The following is a 17,417-nucleotide window of genomic DNA, read 5'->3' on the forward strand; positions in this document are numbered from 1 at the left end:
GACTTCAGGGACTTGAAGAAAGAAGATTTAAGGCTCGAGGTGGGTCAGGAGGGGCTCCTTCTGCCCATGCTGAGGCCTCTGGGGGGCCCCCCAGGGGCAGGAAGTCCAGCTCTCGTCCAATATCTCCGTCTGGGTCAGTTGCTCTGACCACGACGTCGAGAGGAAGGTCCACGGCCAGTTCCCGGTCTCCCCAGGGCTCTGGGTTGAGAAAACGTCGCCCGTCGACGTCGAGGGACGTTTACAGGCCGCCGTCTAAGCCGGTGTCGATTTCGTCGGTGTCGAGTGGACGACATCGGAGGACCCGGTGTCGGCGCTCGCCGTCGAGGCAACACCGCCGTTCGCTGTTGAAGTCGTCGAGGGGATCCTCGTCGTCAGGGTCGCCGTCGAGACGGGAGAGGTCTCCGGCGCCGAAGAAGTCGACGTCGAGACGGTCTAAGAGATCGACGTCGAGACGGTCTAAGAGGTCGACGTCGAGGCGATCTAAGAGGTCGACGTCGAGACGTTCAAAGAGGTCGAGGTCGACGTCGAGGCGCCATCGCCCGTCGTCGAGATTTCGAGGTTCATCCATCTGGTCGGGGTCGACGTCGAGGCATAGACACCGGTCGACGTCGAGGAGTGTGGAACGGTCGACGCCGAAGGGCCGATCGCCGTCGAAGGGCTCGCGTTCGATGTCTGGGCACCGGTCTTCGGCGTCAGGAGGTCGTAAGGACAGGCCCAGGACTGTGGGGGGCTCCCCACAGTCTGGACATGGTGATGGCTCGCCGGGAACGGCGTATTCCGTGGTGTATACCCCGAAGAAGCCTACTCCGCCTCCTTTGCCTAGGGGTCCGCCTCCGAGGGCTCCGACCCCTCCCCCGTTGCCTCCCCTACCAGCTCCGAAGGTCCCGGTTCCGGTTACGCCTTCTCCACCGGTTCCGCCGAGATCGGTGTCGATGCCCAAGTACCCGACACCCCCGAAGAAGACTCCTAAGTCGAAGGTTCTTCCGAAGCCTAAGGCGTCTGAACCGGGGAGGCCTACGGACAGGCCCAGGCCCAAGAGATCTAGGTCTCGCTCGGGTAGACGAGACAGATCTAGGAGTGGACGAGGGTCTTCATCGAGATCCAGGCATCGCCATAGGAGGCATAGGTCCCGGTCCCGTTCTGCCTCGGGGACTCGTTCCTACTCGCCAACGTTATCTGATTCACCGGAGACTAGGGTGTCCCCAATAGATGACATTGGCACGTTTCAGGAGGTTCTCCTGCGTGGGGCGGCGAAGTTGGGGATCAAGGTTACAGCTCCTACGCCTTCAACTTCTGTGATCTTTGAGACATTACATAAGAAACACCTGTCTCGCCCCCTACTACCTTTGGTGCCGGGGCTCCTTGAGCCTGCTGAACAGCTCTTCCTAACACCGGCGGTGGTGAAGTCTGCGCCTTCCAGGCTCATCAAGAAATACAGAGCTCCAGAGACGGACCCAGCTTTCTTGAGAAAGGACCCGACACCGGATTCGGTGATCGTGACAGCGGCTCGGAAGCTCCATGCCACCTCTCCTGCATCCACTGTGCCTCCTGATAAGGAGAGCCGCTGGATTGACTCTGCTGGACGGAAGGAGTGTGGGACGTCCTCCACAACGATGAAGGCCGCCAGTGACTCGGCTCTGGGCTCTGTTGGGACGATATGACCGTTCACTGTGGGACTCGATGGAGCAGTTTGCGGACCTCGTTCCTCGCGACCGCAGAGAGGACTTCATGGAGATCGTCCAGGAGGGAATGCTGGTCTCTAACCAGGCCATCAGTGCCGCGGCAGATATCTCCCTGCTGTCCGCGCATGGATACTGCCACGGTATAAACCAGAGACGCCATGCTTGGCTCAGGTTGACGTCGCTTAAGCCTGAAGCGCAACAACGTGTGGCGAATCTGCCGTTTTCCGGAGATACCCTCTTCGGGAAACACGCGGATGATGAAATGGCCAGGATGAAGGCCGAGGCGGAGACCCTGACGGCGGTGGGCTTGGAGAAGCCCAAGGAAAAGAAACCCTACCGCCAGTTCCAACGACGGTTCGGGTCGCAGGGTCGTGGAAGGGGTCAGTCTTCTGGACAACATCAGCAGCAGCAACAACAGCAGCCATACAGAAGACCCTTCCAGAAGCGTCAGAGGGGTAGAGGGGCTCAGCAGTCCTCTACCGCGACCAAGGGCCCGGCCGGGTCTCGACCCTGAGCGGCTACTTCCCCCTCGTCCGTTACCCGCTCCGGTGGGGGGAAGTGTTCAATTTTTTCTGGCAGAGTGGAGAAAAATTACTCAGGACAAGTGGGTGCTGAATATTGTTTGCAATGGATACAGTCTTCGGTTCATCAGCCCTCCTCCATCGATCCCTCCGGTCAGCTCGCAGTACCAGCTGCGCGAGCTCCAGGCGGAGGCAGACATCCTGCTGAGGAAAAGGGCGATAGAGGACATACCTCTGTCTCAAAGAGGAAGAGGTCTTTACTCTCGGTTCTTTCTCGTCCGCAAGAAGGACAAGAACGAGTTCAGGCCCATTCTGGACTTGCGACAGGCAAACAAGTGGATTCGCAGAGAAAAGTTTCGCATGCTGTTGTTGCATCAGATCTATCCTCAGTTGCAACGAGGAGACTGGATGTGTGCCATAGATCTACAGGATGCATACTTCCATGTGCCAATTGCATGCAAACACAGGAAGTTTCTGCGCTTTCAGGTCGGCACCAATCACTATCAGTACACGGTGCTTCCCTTCGGGCTGAAGTCTGCGCCCAGGACATTCTCGAAATGCATGGCGGTAGTGGCGGCACACCTGAGAAAGAACAAGGTGTTTGTCTACCCGTATCTGGACGATTGGTTGATCAAGGCCTCCTCCTTCTCGGAAGCTCAAGCGCACTTCCAGAAGACGTGCGTTCTCTTGAACAAGCTGGGGTTGCACATCAACATGTCCAAGTCTGTCCCGACTCCGGTCCAGTGTATCCAGTACTTGGGAGCCTCCATCAATACGCTGTCAGCAAGCGTGTCTCCTTCGGAAGAGCGACGTTCATCACTCCTTCGGAATGCTCAGGCTCTCATGTCCGCTCCATCTACGACAGTGAGGACGGTGTCTTCTCTGCTGGGATCGATGGCCTCGTGTATCTTCCTGACGCCACATGCGCGGCTGCACATGAGACCGCTGCAGGAGTGCTTGGAGGATCAGTGGGACCAGAGGAGAGGATCCTGGGACGACAAGATACGCTGTCTCTATATGCTCTTCAGTCTCTGAAGTGGTGGTGCTCGAAGGAGAATCTTCTCAGAGGTGTTCCCTTCCACAAGGACATTCCCATTCAGGAAAACCACGAATGGGTCATAAACGACAAAGTTCTAGGAGAAGTTTTCGCAAGGTGGGGAACTCCAGACGTCGATCTGTTCGCCACCGCCGAAAACAGCAAATGCCGAGGCTTCGCCTCCAGGTACTACCAGCCGGGGACGCTGGGGAACGCGTTATGGATCAACTGGTCGACCAGCTTTCTGTACGCTTTTCCACCAATTCCCCTGATTCCGGCGGTTCTCATCAAGCTGTCCCACTCCAGGGCGAGAATGATTCTGATTGCCCCGGAATGGCCCAGACAGTGGTGGTTAACGGACCTGCTTCACCGGTCTCTCCTTCCTCACATGAAGCTGCCGTGCAGGCCGGACCTTCTCACGAAGTTCGGGGGGCGGATGGTGCACCCCAACCTCTCGTCTTTGAGTTTGGCGGCATGGCTCCTGAAATAGTGCAATATGGCCATCTGAATCTCCCAGAGGATTGTATGGACATACTGAAGGAGGCTAAGCGACCTTCCACTAGGACTTCTTATGCTTACAAGTGGAAGAGGTTTTGCATCTGGTGCAAGTCTAAGAACTATGACCCTACGACATGCAAGGAAGATGTCATCCTTCCGTATCTGTTGCATCTGGCGCAGTCGGGCCTTAATGTTCATTCCATTAAGGTTCATCTGGCTGCTTTGGCTGCCTACAGGAAAGGCCCTTCACAGACTTCCTTTTTCCAGATCCCTGTGATCAAAGATTTTTTGGAAGGCTTGAAGAAAGTATTGCCTCCTGTCAGGCTTCCTTCGCCTTCGTGGGACCTGAATGTGGTGCTGTCCAGGTTGATGAAGGAGCCTTTTGAACCCATTCATAAGGCTTCGTTGCAGCACCTGTCCTGGAAGGCGGCGTTCCTCGTGGCCATTACATCGGCCCGTAGGGTGAGTGAGATTCAGGCATTGTGTTGCCAGGAACCTTATACTGTATTTCATGCTGCTAAGTTTGTTATGCGTACTCACCCTAAATTTCTTCCCAAGGTTATTTCTGATTTTCATATCAACCAGACCATAACTTTGCCTACGTTTTTTCAGAATCCTTCATCTCCAGCGGAAAGGTCTTTACATTCCCTGGATGTCAGGAGGGTGTTGAAATTCTATCTGGATAAAACCAAAGATATTCGTAGGTCAGACCAATTGTTTATCAATTATGGATCAGTCAGGACGGGTCTTGCGACCTCTAAGCAGTCCATCTCTAGGTGGATTGTGTCCTGCATACAGTTGTGTTACCAAAAAGCTAATAAGACCTTAGGGGGTAAAATTAAGGCTCATTCCACCAGGGGCAAAGCTGCCACGACAGCCTTGTTCCGTAATGTTCCGATTGCAGAAATCTGCAAGGCGGCCACTTGGAAGTCGGTTCATACCTTTGCTAAGCATTACTGCCTGGACACTGATGCCAGGGCAGACGCTCAGGTTGGGCAGGCTTTGCGGCGAAATCTGTTCGCACAATAAGTGGTTATTTCTTTTTTCTCCACCACCGCTTTGGTGTGGGGATGGGCTTGCCATTCTATTCACTAGATTATGACTATACACAGAGATCCCCTACTACAGAAGGAGTAGTTTCTGTCCTGTAACTCCAGTTCTGTAGTAGGGGTATCTCTGTTATAGTCATAAGCGCCCGCCCTCCTCCCCGGAGGAGAGATATTCATGTAGAAATGCTACAGGTCTGGCATTTTACGCCTTCAAAAAGAACTGAACGTAAGTGGGATCTGCTATGCATTCTGGGATACTGGGAGAAAGTTCTGGAAGGTTCTCTTAAAGGCACAGTATCCTATTTAAGCCACATAATGGCAGCCTATGGGGCTTGTCTGTCTATACCTTTCTCTCTATCATTCCAGAGGATTTTACTGGTAGAGGCAAGTTTCTCTATGGAAGAAACTGGGCAGACTGTGCTGTTGTGTGTGTGTGTTTTGGTGGAATTTCTAGTTGAAGTACTGGACAGTGTAGCCTGTGGATATAGGCTGCATTATTTGTCTTTAAATTATCTCTTAAGTGTCTTTGAAGTTCTGCAGTTTTCTGACAGTTTAAGAGATTATTTTTGATTGCCGGGGTCCACGCACATGAGCGGGACTATTCACTAGATTATGACTATAACAGAGATCCCCTACTACAGAACCAGACAATGAAATGGGATTTGTGCCATATTTTTCTCAAGACTTCTTTAATGAGGTTACTATGTGGATCTCACAGGATACCATGAAGTCCTTGCAGAGATGGGGACAGTATTAATAGTTAATTTGTTTAGATCAATTTAAAAAGGAGTTCTCAATTTATGACCAATTCTTGGCCTAAATGTAACTATCACCTGTATAGTCTAGCCACTACAACCCTACAACAGTTTTCATGTAAAGACCTTGTACCAGGTGGCTATTGTATATGTTTATGATGCAAGGCTGCCAGTATTTAACGCAACAATCGCTAAATCACTATTGCTACCAGTTTTCATTGAAACATTTCCTGTTGTCACTCCACTAGGTGTATTCATATCCTCAATGGGTTATTTCTTGTAATCCTCTGTTTCAGATACTCTTGGGCTAATCTTTTTATAGTGACCATGTCACAATACCCATTGCATTACTTTCCGTAACCCTCTTGCCTCGGACTTTGGCTATTATTTAGGGTAACCAATAGGCTACTGTAACCCATACCACTGCAGTGTCAGGTTCATTTCTCGACGACGAACGTCGACTGTCCCTCGTAGACCACTTCCTCGCAGTCCTCGACGTCGAGGATCCCCTCGACGCCGAACGTCCACTCGACGGCGAACGGCGGTGTCGCCTCGGCGGTGAGAGCCGATGCCTACTGGTCCTCCTTCGACGTCGATGGCTCGACGACGAAGACGCCGTCGACGGTGACTTCGACGGCGGCCTGCCCAGGCCTTTCGACGTCGACTTTCCACGCTGTCTCGACCCGGAGTCCCGGGGAGATGGGGAACACACTGTCGTCATCCCTCTCGACATCGTCGTCGATGCAATCGACGGAGACCGGGATCGTTGGCTGGTCTTCCTGCCTCTGGGGAGCCCCCCAGAGGCCTCAGCAGGGGCAGAGGGAGCCTTCCCAGCCTGCCCAGACCCACCTGCAGCCTGCAGTCGTCTCTCCTCTAGGCCTTGGAGCCTAATCTTCAGCCTTTCCCTCAGGGTCCTTGTTGAAAAGGTCTGACAAATGTCACAGCCTTCAGGAACAAGTTCTTCAGGGAGGCAGAGAATGCAGACGTCGTGTGAATCCGACTTGGCCTTCTTCCTTCCACATGCAGGGCACTTGTTAAACAGAGCAGGCATTTTAGAGCCCTAAAAGCCTGAACAAACACCCAGGAATGAAGATAAACACCAAGTATTAACAACAGAAAACACTTTTAAGTCAAAAAGTGCACAAAATCCAATAAACCCTTGAAAAAGGGAGAGCTCAATGCACCAGGGTCCTGTTAGCAGGAGCCGGAAAAAAGAACTGAAAGTGGGACCTGCTATGCATTCTGGGATCCTGGGAGAAAGTTCTGGAAGGTTCTCTTAAAGGCACAGTATCCTATTTAAGCCACATAATGGCAGCCTATGGGGCTTGTCTGTCCATACCTTTCTCTCTATCATTCCAGAGGATTTTACTGGTAGAGGCAAGTTTCTCTATGGAAGAAACTGGGCAGACTGTGCTGTTGTGTGTGTGTGTGTGTGTGTGTGTGTGTGTGTGTGTTTTGGTGGAATTTCTAGTTGAAGTACTGGACAGTGTAGCCTGTGGATATAGGCTGCATTATTTGTCTTTAAATTATCTCTTAAGTGTCTTTGCAGTTCTGCAGTTTTCTGACCGCTTAAGAGATTATTTTTGATTGCCGGGGTCCACGCACATGAGCGGGACTATTCACTAGATTATGACTATAACAGAGATACCTACTACAGAACTGGAGTTACAGGACAGAAACTACTCCTTCTTCCCCTTCCCTCTCCATTCGATAAATGGCAAGGCTCATATTGTGTGAGCAGATGGACTGACTGCATGTTAGCCACACACACAGCAGCTGGGGAAGCACTAGCTGTACATGCTTTCCACTGTTTTTTTAAGCTGATGTTCTCTGTACAAAGTTGGTTGCCCCACCACCTGCACAAGGGGTCTCCATGGTAGGAATTATCACTTTCGTCACTTTGATATGGAGGCCCGCACAACACTCAATCAATGCTATGAGTTTCTTTTTTCTTCTGGCAGGACATCAAGAAGTGCCTAGATGCATTGGAAGAGCTGGGGTCCCTACAAGTCACTTCCCACATTCTCCAGAAGAACACCGATTTGGTGGCCACGCTAAAAAAGGTAGGTTTGATTAGATGTTATTGGCCTTTTGTCTAGGTGTGGAGGGAGGGAGCAGTTGCTAGAATAAACATTGCCCTCAACTGGTGGTGTAAAACAAATGTATGCAGTAGGGGATTAGCCTATCAAACTTGTAATGAGGCACATGAAATGGCAGAATGGAAGTACCTTAGATTGTTTTGAAATTTCCTCATGAATGGATTTTCACTCGCGCTTTTAGCCATTTAATTTTGTCAGTCAGTTTTGTAAATTAATGTTAATTGTTAGCTTGAGTAAGGTGTCTCTGACCCCTTGCGTGTTAAGAACAAGATGGTCTCGTCCTCTGCACCATTGGGGCTGGCTGAGCTGGCGACAAGACAATCTTGTCCATAGCTTTTAAGTAGTTAAACCGATTAAAGATCATAGTGCCCGAATTAAGCTGACCCCAGACATCCTCCATTTATATTTAAAATATACTTGATCTTTGAGAGGACTTTGATGCCGGTATAATACGTAAGGCCCCGGAAGGCAAATTGATTCAAGCTGTGCAGTGATTGATTCCCTGGAGCCACTCTTGCATTATAATTATATGCTTAATACTTCTATACTGATCAGGAGGTGCGCGAGCTGAACTCTTGAAGGCAGCACTGCAGTAGTAGATGCTGACTTCAAGCTTTCCTGACTCAGGACATTATGTGCTGGGCCGTGGCTAATTAAGGGCATAGAAGAGTTTTTGAGCTGATGGGGTAACACAAGTAACGTTCACTTATAACTATGAGATTAAGGTTTTTGTAAATCATTGTTCTTCTGTTCTCCAGCTGGTGGGATGTTCTAGTCATAAATTATAATTTGGAGGCTGTGTGGATGCCAGCCTGTCTTTCCTGAGTGATACTGCGTGGAGCTACCCGTTCTCAGATCTGCTTAGCTCTTATTGCTACGCCACTTGTCCTGTAGGAGAACTTCATGTTGGTCAGATAGATGCCTAAAAAATGAAACCTATCGTATTCTTATGTCTACATAGTCTACTTTTCTTTACACAGAAGTTCCCACATTAATTTGTTTTGGGTACCTCCAGTACAAGACCTGCCCGAAAGTGTTTGAGGGGAGAGGTTTACCAATGCCGCCAGTCAAAGGGAGAACTTTATTAAAGCTTTTAGGAGCTGCTGTCTCCCTCATCTGATGCTTTTTCTAAGAGTTGCTTTTGAGTCAACTGGGTACAAAGGAGATTGTGGGGATGGAGAGCTCAAGCTAGTGTGTGCTGTAGGAATGGGACAGACCATGGTTGATCCAAGACTGTAGTTGTCTAGAATCAAACTACTATTATCTTCTTGCATGACTTCATAGAATTCCTCATTCTAAATAAACAAATAGGTAGATAACTTCTATTTGGGTGCAGTCGACTTGACCTTTGTATTCAGAATACAACCACTCTTATGTGATGTTAATTGGGGTTATGTCCATATGGACACCATATATATCTGCTCATACCCCAGGCCTTGGAATCACTTCAGCTTGTCAGGCCAGATCTTGACTCAGAATTTGACGGTCTCCATTTCCCAATGCCCACTTCTTTATCAGTCTCCACTTCTGGGGACATGGAAAGCACTCTGGATTCCAGAGAGAGTTTTCTTTCAATTGAGGAAAGATTAATCAACAGGAGAGCCCGACCTGGCAGAAGGCACATCTTTCACTTCCACGCCTCCGGGCTGATGGAGACAGAAGCCTTAGCATTTGTATAGATTTATGTTGTCTGTCCTTCATTTTCCATGTCTCTCCCACATGTATTATGCATGTCTCCCGTTGTCTGGGAGCAATTCTGTATATTCTAGGTTTTTAAAAAACTTTGTCATATGCCCTATTGGAAAGGTTTTTTTGCTTCATGGAGAACATGTAAACAGCTACCTAATATGAAAGGATACAATAGTTGGCACCAAGTTACTTTTACAATACTTTCATCTGTCAGTTCACATTTGATATTGCAGTTGAAGCAGCAAAATGAAAAGAATATTAACCATGGCTGATCAGGTTGCTCCATGTTTGTACTGTTTCTTGTAACAGATGTTGACTGAGGGGCACTTGCTTGCCATTTTCCCCCTAAAAAGGAGTTTGCTGGCCTATACATTATTTTGTGGAACCATCTGGATCTAATATTGTGAAAATTGTTAATTGAAAGTTTGGTTACTTAATATTCTACTAAGTCTGTTAGCCATATTTCCTGTGATCCTTTCATGAGATTTCCATTTATTATCCAGTATTATGGGTGTCTTTCATAGATTCACATGCCTGAATCATTCCCCGTCGTCGAGATGGGAGCCCCCGGTACATAGAAAAGTAATGTCCTATAGACATACATAGAGAAAAGTAGGCCTAAGGGCCTTGCCTTAGTAGCCTATCTATGTCCTTTTGTAAAAAGGACTAAAATCCTGAAGGTAGCCAATCAGCTACCACCTCCCTCTAGAACCTTCCTGCCAGGAGCCTCAGTCTCTCAGATTTTCTACCGCACGTTTTGCTAGGGAGTCTCCACCTGAGCTCTCCTCAGGTTTCTTGGATTTATCTCTTTTTTCATAAAACTTGGATTATTTGCTTCATCAAACAACAATGGCTGATCAACAGAAGAAAGGACTGTTTAGAGCCTGTTCATCCTGTGGTAAGAAGAGACTGCACGTCGATGACAAACATGAAACTTGCCTCTACTGTCTTTACCCTGATCATTCTCCTAAAGAATGTAGGATTTGTAGAACATTCTCTACTAAGACTCTTGAAGACACAGAAGGAAGACTGCTCCTCTGGTTGAACAGACTTAAAACCAGAGAGGATGATGTCCTGTCCTCGGAGGGCAGTGAAATGGCTTCGGTTTCATCCAAACTGTTCTTGAAGAGGCCAAGGGATTCTTCAAGAAAAACCACCTATGTCTCCACGTCGACGACGACAGTATCGACGACGATGGCTTCGTCTGCCTCTTCATCGACGACGACGACCACCCAATCGTCGACGATGGGTAAGCCACTGTCATCGATTGTACTGATAAAAAAGCAGTCGACGTTCATCAATGCTCCGTCGACGAGACAAAAAACGGCGACGCCTACACCGTTGACGAAGACACCATCGACATCGGGCGCACCGTCTACGAAGACATCGACAACGGTAAGAGCACCGTCGACGCCAAAGTCACAGTCGACGCCGAAAGCACCGTCGACGCCGAAAGCACCGTCGACGCCGAAAGCACCGTCGACGCCGAAAGCACCGTCGACGCCGAAGGCACCGTCGACGATGAAGGCACCGTCGACGACAACAACATCACCGACGACAACATCGCCGACGACCGCACCGTCGACGAAGGAACAGTCGACGTCCGCCTCGTCGACGCTTGAGAAACGATCGACATCAACATCGTCGACGCCATGGAAAAAATCGGAGTTAATTCCATCAAAAGAGGTTACTAAACTCCCTACTACGCCAGATTTGACATTGCCAAGTAGGGTTCAAAAATTACTCCCATCTTGTCTATTACAAGATGATGAATCAGAGGACGACCAATTCGATCAGGCTACTAGTCCATCGGATCTCATTGTAAAATGCCAGAGCAAACTGACGATGGAGATGAAGTCATTTTTACAGAAGAAACTGTTCATGCTTAAGTACAAACTCATGTCACTCCAATGGTCGTCCTTCCAGCAGCGATAGTCACTGATCTACAGTTCTTGATCGACTACAAAAAACGATTCCCGGAATCGTCAACGGCCCCTTCCACGGAGAAATCTCCAGCATCATCCAGACCGCATCCTTCTCCTAAGTCAAGACCACCACCTTTGGACATTCCTCAAGAGAGGGAAACAGTTCATCACGTTCAATCTTCTGATGATGAAGACGATGAACCAGAAGGAGAGGTTCGAGACGACCTATCCCATAACAGAGACGATGAGGATTATGTCGCTCATTCTCCAGCCACACCAGAACCCAACACTTCAGACTCTCCGCCAGTGGATATCGGCGGATTCCACAATTTGATAGAGAGAGCAGCCACTAGGTTCCATATGACCATAGAATCACAGGAAACAGATTGTTTCTTATATGACTTTAAAGATCCTATAAAAAAAACGGCTAGATCAATTCCCATAATCGATCACATCTCGGAACAAGGTCAGCAACTCATGCAAACACCTGCATCAGTTTCAATAGTTGTACCTATACTGGATAAAAAGTATAAGGCACCAACAACAGCACCTACATGCCTTAATGCACATCCCAAGCCGGATTCGGTAGTCGCCCAAGCCGCTCAAAAAAATTCCAGGAATCCATCCTCGCCACTGTCTGCACCACCAGACAAGGAGGGCAGGAAATTGGATGGCATCGGCAAACGTTTTTCTACAACGTCGGCTATGACTGTCAAAGTGGCAAACGCTATTGCACTACTCGGCAGATACAATAGACAATTATGGGAAGACATTGTTCCGTATCTAGTGGATGTACCCGAAGATTTGAAGGATGAGGTTCAATCACTCCTCAAAGAAGGACAAATGTCAGCGTCGGAAATCATTGATTCCGCTGTAGATGTCGCCATGACTGGCTTCAGACAGTTGGCAGGCGCAGCAGTTTTGCGCCGACAAGGATGGCTCAAAGCAACATCCTTCCGACAAGAGGTCCGAACCAAAGTTTTGGACATGCCCTATGACAGACAACACCTATTTGGGGAAAAAATAGATGAGGCCTTGCAGACAATCAAAAAAGACTCTGACACTGCAAGAGCTCTCGGCACCTTACAATTTAAGAACCAGTCCTTTCGCGGGCACAGAGGAAGGGGACAACCCTCATACAGAGGATCATATCAAGGGAAATCCTCTTATTCCTACAATCAGAATCGCTCACAATATCAGCAGCGACAGCAGCAACAAGGTCATCAGACCTCCTACGGGAGATCGAACTTCGGGGGAAAATCCCAGAGGAAACCAGCCGGCGGACGACAATGACCATTTGCAGCAGCCAGTCCCCCCACCGTCTTCTCCATTCAAAATTGGAGGAAAATTTACACACTTCCTCCACAATTGGAGATCGATAACAGATCGGTGGGTACTCCAACTAATCCAGCACGGTCACTCATTAGAATTCAACTTAATCCCACCGTTAACTCCTCCTCGCAAAATTCAACACAGGCACCTTCGTTTACTTCTGCTAGAAATCTCTTCAATGTTGAAGAAGGGAGCAATAGAGCGAGTCCCATCTGCTCAAAAAGGGAAGGGATTTTATTCCCGCTTCTTTTTAATTCAACAGAAAAAGAAGAAATGGAGGCCCATTCTAGATCTCAGGGCACTCAATACCTTCTTGAAGAGCCAGTCGTTTCGAATGGTGACTATCCAGGAAATCCTAGGATCCCTAGAGGAAGGAGACTTTATGACGTCTTTAGACCTGCAAGACGCATATTACCATATCCCGATACACAAACGCCACAAAAAATTCCTACGATTCGAAGTAGCAGGTCAACACTACCAATTCTGTGTCCTCCCATTCGGCCTCAAATCAGCGCCACGCATTTTCACAAAGTGCCTGGCTCCTGTGGCAGCTTTCCTGAGACAGCAAAATCACCAGGTCTTTCCCCTACCTGGACGACTGGCTGGTGAAGGCACCATCTATGACAGACGCGCAAATGTCTTCCAACGCCTGTCTCGCTATTTTCCAGCGCCTAGGTCTGACTCTCCACTACGAGAAATTGACCATACAGCCCACCAAAGTCATAACTTTCCTGGGGGCAACTCTAAATACAATTTCTTCCAAAGCCTTCCCATCTCAAGAAAGAAAGCACAAACTGATGGCTCTGGCTACCGCAGTGTCTTCAAAACACACCATCAAAGTCCGTACTTTCAAATCCCTTCTATGGATGATGTCTTCTTGCATACTACTCATCCCTCACTGTCGGCTCAGGATGCGCCCCCTTCAGGAGGCCTTGACCAAGCAGTGGACCCAATGTACAGGTTCTTTCGAGGATCACATTGTCATCTCTCGACAAATAACCAAGGCTTTACTTTGGTGGACAACAGACACGAACTTATCAAAAGGTTTGACGTTCTGGATACCACCAACTCCACATGTCATAACGACAGACGCTTCTCTAGAAGGATGGGGTGCAGTCCTTCAGGAATTGCAAATCAGTGGCAAGTGGACGGAACAAGAGAGGACTCTACATATCTACATATCAACCTCCTAGAACTGAGAGCAGTTCTACACTCTCTACAAGCATTCCTCCCTCGCATCAAGAACTCAGCAGTGCTTGTGAGAACGGACAACACAACCACAATGCACTACTTGAACAAGCAGGGAGGGACACGTACGCTGACACTGTCTCGCGAATCGCAAAAAATTTGGAACTGGCTACTACACAACAACATCAAATTAAAAGCAGAGTATGTCCCAGGAAAAGACAACGTCATAGCGGACGCTCTAAGCAGACAGAGGTCACTGTCCCACGAATGGGAACTGGACCAAAGAGTTCTAAACAACATCTTCTCGGAATGGGGCAGACCACAAATAGACCTCTTTGCCACCAGGGAGAACGCCAAAGCTTCGCAAGCTGGCATCCCCAACCGAGGTCACTAGGAAATGCATTTTCCATCGCATGGCGCAACGTGTTTGCGTACGCATTTCCGCCATTTCCCCTAATAACCAGAGACATTCGGAAAATGAAAATGGAACACTGCACCTTGATTCTCATTGCCCCATACTGGCCGAGACAGCATTGGTTCACAGACCTCCGTCGCCTTTCAGTCCAACCATCAATCCATCTGCATCAACATCCCTCTCTACTCTCTATGTCCAAAGGCCAAGTACTCCACCCAAATCTGAAATCTCTCAGATTATAGGCATGGCTCCTGAGTACCGAGAGTACTGCCACCTAAACATCCCGCAGGAGTGCAAGGAAGTCCTAGCTAAGGCAAGAGCAGTTAGCACGAACCAAAGTTATTCCTTGAAATGGAAACGCTTTTGTGTTTGGTGTAAGGACAACAATCTCCATCCTTTCAAGATCACTCCAGAGCAATTACTGCCATATTTACTACATCTGGCACAATCGGGACTTGCGCATGCCTCTATTAGAGTTCATCTGGCAGCAATCTCCCGCTTTACAAGAACTTCAAAAGGACCTTCCCTATGGTCCAACAGATTAATAAAGCAATTCCTTAAAGGGCTCTATAGATCATTTCCAAGGCCAAGACGAGTTCCACCAACATGGCACCTTAATGTGGTACTCAACCAATTAATGAAACGCCCATTTGAGCCCATCCATAGGGCTGATATCAAATACATTTCATGGAAAACAGCACTTCTTTTGGCTTTAACATCAGCGAGAAGAGTCAGTGAGTTACATGCTCTATCTGAAAGAAACAGGTTAGTATTAGATTCCTTACCTTAGAATATCCCCAGGCGTCAGTCTGGATCCGGAAACTTTTGCGTAGCAGTACCCCTGCGCGTCGGTAGGCGTCGTCTGCAGGCGTCCCCTGCGGCTCCGCGTCGTCGGCGTCGTGCGCCGTGATGACGTCGCTGGAGTATATAGACGCCGCCTCCGCGCGCTGACGTCAGTTCTTCTTTTTTCCGCGCCAGTTAGCGCAGATCCGAAGAGCAGTACTCCGGTCTTTTGACCAAGTTTTTTGTTAACTGATTGATCTTTACGGTGCCGGTAGGATGCCCGGTTTCAAGAGTTGTGACGAGTGCGACCGCCTGATGTCGGTCACCGACCACCATCGACTCTGCCTCCGGTGTCTGGGCGCGGACCACGACGTGGAGTCCTGCGTCGACTGTCGGGCCTTGACTGGAAAAGCTAGGCGGGAGCGGTCCCGCAAGCTTCTCGAGCTCCGGTTGTCGGCCCCGCGTCGAGAGCGGTCCCGGTCCGGTCGGAGGTCGAGGGAGCGGTCGAGGGAACGGTCGCGGAGCCGCCATGGGCGCTCCGGGAGTCGCCACCATTCCTCCGGCTCGTCAGGTAAGCACAAGAAGTCGGGGCGTCGCCATCGCACCCCCGACTCCCCCCGACGCCCGCGTGCTGCGGCCGGGGGCTCGGGTGACCCCACCCCCGCGGTCCCGCATGGGTCGCCGACGCCGTCTGCCCCACACCTGTCGGTCCCTGGGGAAGGCGCGTCGCGTGAGGAGATCGAGGCCTTCCTCATTGCTATGAGGGCGAGGTCTTCTCCGGCGGGGCCTTCGGCGCCTGCGGGCCCGTCGGTCCCGTCTGGGGGCCCGAGCGGTTCGGGTGCTCCTGCCCCGGCGCCGCCGGTGGCTCCGGCCCCGGCGCCGCTGGTTCCCTCTGGTTCGTCGCCGGCTGGTCTCCCGGCCTCTCCGGCGTCGGTTCCTGTGGGCCAGCCCAGGGTACCGCCCCCGCGTGGTGCAGCGACTCCGCCGTCGGCTCCGGCCGGCGTCGGGTCCCCGGCACCGACGCCGCGCGGCGCCACCCCCCTTTCCTCCCCGACTCCGGACTCGGAGCCGGACCGGCGTCGGCCGACGCCGGACCCGACGCCGATGGGGCCTGTTGACCCCGATGTCTATATCGTCGACCCAGAATATGGGTATGACGAGGAGGAGTATGGTGAGGGTTGGGAGGGGTCTGAGGACCCTCTATCCCGTGCCTGCCAGTACGATGTGGACTGGGTAGGTGATCTGGGTGATGCCAGTGGCCTGGACGAGTCGCCCAACCCTGGGTTTGTCTCTCCGTCCCCTGTGGCGTCCGAGGCGGGTGCTGCCTATTCGGTGGTCCTGATGAGGGCTGCCAAGGCCTTACACCTTGAGCTCCCCGTCGCGAAGGTCAAACCGAATATCCTGACGGAAGTTTTTAAACCGCAGTCATGCCCCCAGGAGCCTCTGCTGCCGTTTAATGAGGCCCTGACGGATGTCCTTCTGGGCACCTGGTCCAGGCCCGCCTCTGGTGCGCCGGTTGACCGGAACGTTGCCAGGCGTCACCGTCCCTGCGCGGACGACCCTGCCTTCCTGTCCACCCATCCCTCCCCGGAGAGTCTGGTGATCCAGGCCTCCACTTCGCAGTCCGCATTTCCGTCGGCTCCGCCCGACCGGGAATCAAAGAGGTACGACCAATTCGGAAAGAAAGTGTTTTCCTCTTTGAGTGCTGGACTGCGGTCTTGTAACACCGCGTGCCTCTTGGGCCGCTACACCCACTCCCTGTGGGATACGGTCGAGGAGTGTTTGCCGCAATGCCCCCAGGAAGTGCGGGACAAGCTCACCCGGGCCTTTGTTGAAGGCCGGGATGCGGCGCGGTACTCGATCCGTTGTGGTCTGGACACCACGGACTCCCTGGGACGGGCCATGTCCACTACGGTGGCGATTCGTCGCCATGCCTGGCTGAGATCTGCCAACTTCTCACCAGACGTCCAAAATACGCTTATGGACATGCCATTTGATGGCAGTCGCCTATTTGGTGACAAAGCGGACCACGCGCTGGAGCGCTTCAAGGACTCCAGGGTCACGGCCAAGTCCTTGGGTCTCTCGACCCAGACCCAGCGCCAGCAGACGGGTTCGTTTCGGCCCTTTCGTGGCCAAGGGAGAGGAGGTCCCACACGTGCTGCCAGCCACGCGGCGCAGAGCGCTCCCCAGCGCGGTGGCGCCCGTGGTTTCCGCCGTGGTGGCGGTAGAGGCCAGCGTCGTGGTCAGTCCACGCCTCCCTCCGCTGCGGCATCCAAGCCTTCCTAGTCCGAGCTTTCGGGCTCACGTGACGCCAGTGGGTGGCAGGGTTCGCCATCACCACTCCCGCTGGCGCGCGATAACATCGGACAGGTGGGTGCTGCAGCTTGTCCGAAGGGGCTATGCCCTCCCCTTCGAGTCCACTCCTCCAGCCATGCCACCGCAGAA

The 17,417-nt window shown here is 51.1% G+C and overlaps 1 protein-coding gene across 2 annotated transcripts in view; it reads left to right on the forward strand.

Moving 5' to 3' along the window:
* Positions 1-17,417, forward strand: part of HDGFL2 (HDGF like 2) — a 130,817-nt gene that overhangs the window by 82,748 nt on the left and 30,652 nt on the right. For both annotated transcript variants that reach the window (XM_078668584.1, XM_078668583.1), the window contains exon 13: positions 7,503-7,604. In XM_078668584.1, the coding sequence (XP_078524710.1) occupies positions 7,503-7,604 (102 nt within the window). The remainder of the gene's footprint in view (positions 1-7,502; positions 7,605-17,417) is intronic.

Source organism: Lissotriton helveticus, chromosome 12 (assembly GCF_964261635.1).
Source record: "Lissotriton helveticus chromosome 12, aLisHel1.1, whole genome shotgun sequence".
Taxonomy (NCBI): domain Eukaryota; kingdom Metazoa; phylum Chordata; class Amphibia; order Caudata; family Salamandridae; genus Lissotriton; species Lissotriton helveticus.